This window comes from Rutidosis leptorrhynchoides, chromosome 5 (genome assembly GCF_046630445.1).
Source record: "Rutidosis leptorrhynchoides isolate AG116_Rl617_1_P2 chromosome 5, CSIRO_AGI_Rlap_v1, whole genome shotgun sequence".
In the NCBI taxonomy this organism is placed as follows: Eukaryota; Viridiplantae; Streptophyta; class Magnoliopsida; order Asterales; family Asteraceae; genus Rutidosis; species Rutidosis leptorrhynchoides.
The window spans coordinates 52450425-52458018 of NC_092337.1; the positions used below are offsets into that span (position 1 = coordinate 52450425).

A 7594-nucleotide genomic window follows, 5' to 3' on the forward strand; every position below is an offset into this window, starting at 1 on the left:
AGATGTTAGGTGTTGACCGAGGCGGGTTAACCAAGCGAGTTTGACTAACCGAGTCGGGTTAATCAATTAGATGTTAGGTGTTGACCGAGGCGGGTTAACCAAGCGAGTTTGACTAACCGAGTCGGGTTAATCAATTAGATGTTAGGTGTTGACCGAGGCGGGTTAACCAAGCGAGTTTGACTAACCGAGTCGGGTTAATCAATTAGATGTTAGGTGTTGACCGAGGCGGGTTAACCAAGTGAGTTTGACTAACCGGGTCGGGTTAATCAATTAGATGATAGGCATTGACCGAGTCGGGTTGACCTAGGGTATTTGACTAACCGAGTCGGGTTAATCAATTTGATGTTAGGTATTGACCGAATGCGTTTGACTAACCAAGTTGGGTTAATCATTTATCGTTAGAGGTTTGACCGAGGCGGGTTAACCAAGCGAGTTTGACTAACCGAGTCGGGTTAATCAATTAGGTGATAGGTGTTGATCGAGGCGGGTTGACCAAGTGTGTTTGACTAACGAGTTCGGGTTAATTGTTTTGGTGTGGAGGCTTAACCAAGTCGGGTGTAACCATGAGGTGATTAGAGGGTTACTTGTATTGTTCTCCATAATGGTTAGCGTAGAAATGGTATACCGTTCGAGAGGCGTTTACGTTGACCAAGTATGTGTGCAAGAAGAGTCACAGATGTTGACTATCTTTGATGTGTGTAGTTTTCGGCCAGTCTTCATGATTGTTGGATGTGTGATCTATTGGTGGTTTTATACGTCGAGAGTGGGATCGTGAGGACCATGTTGTGTGATTAGTGATTGCGATAGCCGTGTTTCGCTCACGTGTTGTTACGGGTGTGACAATAGTCGATTTTGGACACCTTAGGATTAGCGTTTCCATAGTCATTTTGGGCGCTTTTGGTTTTAGTCGTTGCTTATTATGTTAGGATAGTGGCGTATTGGTTGTATTGCGCACTACAAAGGATGTTTAGTGGTAAGAGTAATCCGTGAGGATTCATGTGGTTCGATCTTCAACGTTCGGATTGTTGACTTTAGGTGGAGACTTGGTCACTTTTAGCGTTATCCGTGGTAAAGGTACGCTAAGGAATTTATATCTCGGTACGAGGTTGGTTGAGTTTTTCCCGATATGGGAAATTGAGCAGGTTTTAGTGCTCGGATTGTGGTTTTGATAAATCACGGTTGACGATTTTAGTTGTTAAAAGTGATCCATTGGGAAGAATTGTCTAGGAAAGTTCGTATTGGGACTTGAGAGAGGATCGTTGAGTAGGTCCGGATTGGTTAAGTGGAGAAGATCACGAGGACGTGATCGAGTTTAAGTGGGGGAGAGTTGTAAGACCCAAATATTTATTGTACATAATGTATTTATGGTGTACGATGCTTGTATAAAGTGTACGTGTTGCTTGCTCGAACGTCGAAGGAAACTGGACGTTGTCCGAAGTGACAAGGTGTGTACGTATCTTTTCAACCCTAAATAAAGTTTGAGTTGATGTTTCAAAGCCTTACCATTGGATAGAATATCTTATTACGTTTCCAACGATATTTGATTCATTGAAAACGGAGTTACGGTCGAAAAGTTATGTCCAAAACAAGTTGCTGAAACCTGTTTTGGGCTCGACCACAATTTCCAGTTATTTGGAGCGGCGCTCCACCTTCTGGCACGGCGCGCCGATTACTGCAGAGGCAATTTTCAGCCTTTTTAAAAGGTTTAAATGAGGGGTACTTTGGTCTTTTCAATTAGGGTCGGTTTGGGGTCATCAAGACTGACCTAGAACTCCATTGGAGTTCATTTTCACTCATCAAACACTCTCATCTTCAAACCCTAGAGTGAGAGGAGAGTTTTAGAGAGAGAGAGCTCCAATTGGAGAAGAAGAAGGGTGTTTCGGGTCAAACCTCGGGTATTAAAGTTGTTCTACTCGTCAACGGCATCATTTTGGCGGTATTGGTAAGTTCTAACTCCGAATTACATTTGTTAGATTTGATATTCAAGTTAGGGTTTGAGTTTGATTTTTAGTGAAACCCTCTTAGATGATGAAATGGGTTTATGGTGACTAGTTATTCTTGTCACTTGGCGGGTTTTGGGTTGGTTGACGATTTGGCCTTGATTAGGCTTTAATCTTGAGTTTAATCACTAGGTTTAGTGATTATGAAAGTGTTGGAATCACTTTAGGTGAATTTGGGTTGACTAATTTTGACTTGAGTCAAAATTAGGGTTTGGTGATGATTATGACCCAATTGTCGATTTAATAAGGTTTATAAACTTAAAATGGATTAAGTTGAAGTATAAAACCGAGTTAAATATGTTTTGGTATCAAAACTCGCTAATGGCGCGATGTTGACTCCTTTGGGTCAAAATTAGGATTTAAGTGCCATTTTGGTTAAGATAGGTGTTTAACACATATGATTGGGTCTAATTGGCGTATTAGGACCATTCTCACTTGTGTTAGTGATTATTGGTTAGTTTGGGCACGGTTTGTGCTTGGAAGTGCATTTGGGTCGAAATTGCACTAGTTGTCAATTTGGGTTGATTTGTAAATCCACCCTAATTGTGTTGTTGTGTTTGTGATAATGGAATAGGTACATTCCATCGGTGTGTTGCGGATTATTCGGTGGCATTTTTTCAAGGCGACAAGGTGAGTGGAATATTTATACATGTATGTATGTGGTTTATTTACTCGTACGCGATGTGGGCCTTTGGTGCCACATCGTGAGTAGTGGGCGTTATGTCACAAGATGGTGACATATTTGTTGGTATGATGGGATGGGAACTACAAGTCGGTAGTGTCTCGACAGGTTATTCACAAGTCGGTGACACCTCATAGTGGTTCACGGGGCGGTGACCCTTAGTAGTTGGTTGGTGTTTCACAAGTCGGTGTCACCATAAGTCGGGGAAGTGATTCACAAGTCGGTGACACTTCATAGTGTTCACAAGCCGGTGACACTAGGTGGTGCTTCACAAGTCGGTGATGCCACATAGAGGTTCACAAGTCGGTGACCCATATGTATTGATGGGGGTTCACAAGTCGGTGATACCCTTGGGTGATTCACAAGTCGGTGACATCCTATAGTGTTCACAAGTCGGTGACACTTAGTGGCGCTTCACAAGTCGGTGATGTCACATGGCGTTCACAAGTCGGTGACCCATAGATATTGGTGGGTAGTTCACAAGTCGGTGACACCCTTTGATGAGTCACAAGTCGGTGACAACATACGAGTGAGACTCGACGTTATTGGTCGTCTACAAGTCGGTAGTGCCATAGCGGGGAACGGTTTGTTATATTTATGTATTATTGTGATTTAGTATATTATTGTGGCGATTTATATACTAACGTTGTTGCTAGTCGTATGTTTGGTGTTGCTAGCTCGTTTATGCATTTTATTTGCATGGTATTGTAAGTGGATGCGTGTAGGTAAATTACATATGTATATGTATAAGTATTGCATTCACTAAGCGTTAGCTTACCCTCTCGTTGTTGACTTTTTTATAGATTGCATGGATGCGGAGGCTCGGGTAAGCGGGGACTAGTGGACTTGCGTAGTTGCTTTAGAAGGCTTGCTTTTGGATTGATTAGGATTGGGTAGCGTATCCCCAATCGCCATGCTCGGCCTTTATTTTGTATTACAAATCATGTGGTTGAAAACTTGTATTTTCGTACGAAAGTCGTAAAATGGCCGATGTGGGCCCGGTCTTCGTAAAACTAATTTTATTAATGGGATGTGTTAGTTCTACATATATTAATGTATGGTTAAAAGCGTTTTGTCTAAGTACGTCGGGAAGTGGTCAAACATTTTCGCATTTCATGACTTTTTGGACAGGCCACTTTGGCGCGTCGCGCGGCCATATGGCGCGCCGCGTCATATGCTGTTCCAGCAAATTTTTTTTTTATCCGCGTTATTGGTTGGTTAACGGGTTGGGTTGTTACAATTTTTGACATCTAGTTGGTTGATATTCCACGATTTACAGAGAGCAATGGATAACACGAGTCTTATGGTGGCCGGCTTGACAACCGGACTAAATGTCTCGTTACAATCAATGCCAATTGTTTGTGATCGGCCATCACCGACTAACCGAGCTTTGTACCGTTCAAGTGAGCCATCCGATTTCATTTTGTGCCTGAAAATCCACATACTACGAATAACATGCATATTAGGTGTCCGCGGGACAAGTACCCAAGTATTATTATCCATTAAGGCATTGTATTCATCGGTCATGGCCATGTTCCAATTAGGATCGGATATGGCGTCTTTAGGGAAGCGAGGAATAGGAGATAGAGGTGTGATGGAAGAAAGATTGAATGGTACGGGTAGTAATGGTTCGAGTAGGTGGTGGCGTGTGTGTATGAGAGTCACTAGAAGAATTTTGAGTAGAGATTTGATCAGAGGATGTCGAATTTGTAGGTGAGGACTGACCAGAAGATGGCGAATTAGGAGTAGGAGAAGTTGACATGTTTGATGGGCTTCTAGGAGATATAGGGAGTGGAGTGGTAGTGGGATGAGTTGTGAGGTAGTGAGGGGAGTAAAAAGAGGGATGAATTGTGTTTGTGAGTAATTTATAGTCAGGAGGCGTGGTATTTTCAATAGTAGAGAATGGGAAATTTGTTTCATCGAAGATAACGTTGCGAGAGATAATGAATTTGTTGGTTGATAAATCGTAGCATTTATAGCCACGGTGATTTGGCGGATTGCCAAGAAAGACACAAGGAATGGAGCGTGATTGAAGTTTATTAAGGTTGTGTGATGGTAGTAACGGATAACATAAACATCCGAATGTTCATAAGTGAGAGTATGTTGGGATACAGTTATAGAGACATTGAGTTGGAGAGCGAAGGTTTGGGGTTTTTGTTGGTAATATGTTTAAGATGTAAGTGGCCATTTGAAGAGCATGGGATAAAATGGTGCTCATAATATGGTTTATGGCACGCATTTTTCGTTCGGATTCTCCGTTTTGTGGGGAGGAATATGGACAAGAGAAGCGAAATTGCATCCCATTGGTATCACAAAATTGATGAAAGTTTTTGTTATTATATTCAGTTCCATTGTCGCATTGAAAGGTTTTTATAGGTTTTTCAAATTGTGTTTGAATATGTTTACTAAATTTGAGAAAGGTTGAGAAGACATCAGATAACTAAGGGATATGTCCACAGAAAATTTGTGTGGTTATCTAAGAAAAGTATGTAGTAAAGATGTCCGGCGGTGCTTGGAACCGGAGATGTCCATATATCACTATGGATTATATCAAGGGCGATAAAGTAGTAGAGAGCGAAGAAATAAATGGCAATTTAATTTGTTTACCAAACACGCAAGATTGACAAATAGAATTCAAAAATTGTTTATTACAAGAAATAAACTTTTTATTACTGAGAGAACGTATGATTTCATCGCCTGGATGTCCTAGACGGTGATGCCATATGTTTGGAGATAAAGCAGCAAAAGTAGAGGGTTTGGTGAGGTGTTGCAGCATTGTGTTAATAATAGGATATAGATCACTCGTACTATTACATCTCAGAACCGTTGTGCCCTGCGGAAAATCCTTTACAGTAAAACCAAAAGGATCAAATTCCAAGGAAATATTATTATCAGTTGATAAACGACGAACGGAAATAAGATTTTTAATAAGATTAGGGGAATGAAGGATATTTTGTAAGTAAAGGGGACGAGAGGGGTTAGAAAGTTTTGAGTGACCAAAACCGTGAATAGGAATGCCATGGCCATTACCGACAATAATATTTTTACGTTGCATTAAGGGATAATAAGACTCGAGATTACCTGAATTCGCGGTCATATGAGAAGTAGCTCCGGTGTCCATGTACCATGTATCATCGGGAGGATTAAGGGTCATGGTGTGCCATGCACTGTCAATGTCTATTGGACAGTAACCTGAAGAAATTGAGCTGGTTGAGTAATTGGCCTGCGTAGGCCTTGGACCTAAAATCCCAGCCTGATTTGAATTGTTGCTGGTATTGGGATGAGCCCAAGCTGATGTGGGATAAGGGCATGGTGGAGCAGCCCATTGTGAAGAAGAGGCCCAAAGTGGTTGAGAATAGAACCAGGGAGGGTAACTATTCCAGTTTTGAGCAGGCGAATTTGGAAAAAAAATTCGACCTCAGCCACGATTGTTTCTACCTCGATAAGTGGTACCACGACCACGACCACGATTGCTATTATACCGGTAGGTTTGATTGTTATTCGGATAGCGATTCCGATCAGTTGGCAGAGGAGAATGGTTGGTAACAGCGGGATTTGAAATTGCAGTAGAGAGGAGTGCCGCCTCATTATTGTTCGAATTAAAACTTGCTTGTTTCTTTTTACGGGTTTCTTCTAACAGTAGCTTTGATCTTGCTTCATAAAAGGAGGGGAGATCGGTCAATTGGGTAAAATAGGTGCCAACCGTGTTGAAGTTATCGTTCAACCCTGCAATCAACTGTAATACCATACGACTGTCTGAGACTTTATCTCCAACATTACGAAGTTGATCGGCAATGACTTTGATTTCTTGACAGTAAGCTGCACAATTTGGGAAGTCATCAAGATGAAGAGTATTGAATTATCTTTGAAGATATAGTGCTCGAGAGTTTTTATTGTCTTGAAAAGTATTCTCCAAACGAGTCCACGCATTGGCTGCAGTGGATTCATCTTCAAGTATGTTGCTCAATAGATCAGTAGATATGGTGCCATATATCCATTGAAGGACTACGGCATCTAAACGATGCCAGAGTGCATCTATGGTGGTGTCTGTCATGATGGTGGATGACGAGCCTGGTGATGGTGATGGTGGAATGATGTGATCCGGAACATCATAGGTTTTACAATGTATTTTAAAGAGTTGAGCCCAAGAATTATATTGAGCATCTTTGATGTCAAGAGTGATAGGAATTAGGTTTTTGATGTTGGAGATTGATAAGGCAGGATGAAATTTGTCAGCCATTTAGAAGATGATATGGAATAAATTAATTTGTGATGGTGTTACTTGAATTTGTAAACACATGCATGTGTGTGATCTTGATGGGTGACTGTCTTGAGAGGTGGAAAGGTGGTGAGTAGTTAGAAAGATGAGGTAATTAAAGATGAGAGAAAAAGGAAAGAACCTACTGATACCATGTTAGTTTATGAATTTTCTGTGATTTGCATTACATCCCAATGGTCGTATAAATACATGAGGTTTGTGTCAAATGTCAAACTAATATCCCTACAAATCAGGGGTATGATATATTTGATAGCTACACATTATTGACTTTAGCATTAATATAATATATCAAACTAATATGTCAAACTAATATCCCTACAAATCAGGGATATGATATATTTCAGCTAATAATTACTACGGCAAAAACTAAATTTAAAACTAAGTACGAACGATAAATATACACTTTACGAATTAAACGATTAAAAATATATACAATTAAAAATAATAAAATTACTTATTTTTATAAAAATATTATTTTTATATTATTATTTTATAAAAGTATTAATTTTATAATTAATAAAACTAATTAAAACTTAAAAACACAAATTTAATTAAAAACTAAACTAAATATTTAATAACTAAACCCTAATCTTAATTAATAATAATAATAACCGTAAACCCTAATTTGGTCGG

At 40.0% G+C, this 7594-nt stretch overlaps 1 protein-coding gene across 1 annotated transcript; it reads right to left on the reverse strand.

Annotated features, from left to right (window-relative positions):
- Positions 1 to 5227: 5227 nt before the first annotated feature.
- LOC139848621 (uncharacterized) lies at positions 5228 to 6922 on the reverse strand. The gene is made up of 3 exons (XM_071838342.1): positions 6601 to 6922; positions 6165 to 6501; positions 5228 to 6056 (listed from the first exon to the last, which is right to left on the reverse strand). Exons 1-3 carry the CDS (start codon positions 6920 to 6922, stop codon positions 5228 to 5230), a joined length of 1488 nt encoding a protein of 495 aa, XP_071694443.1.
- Positions 6923 to 7594: the final 672 nt, after the last annotated feature.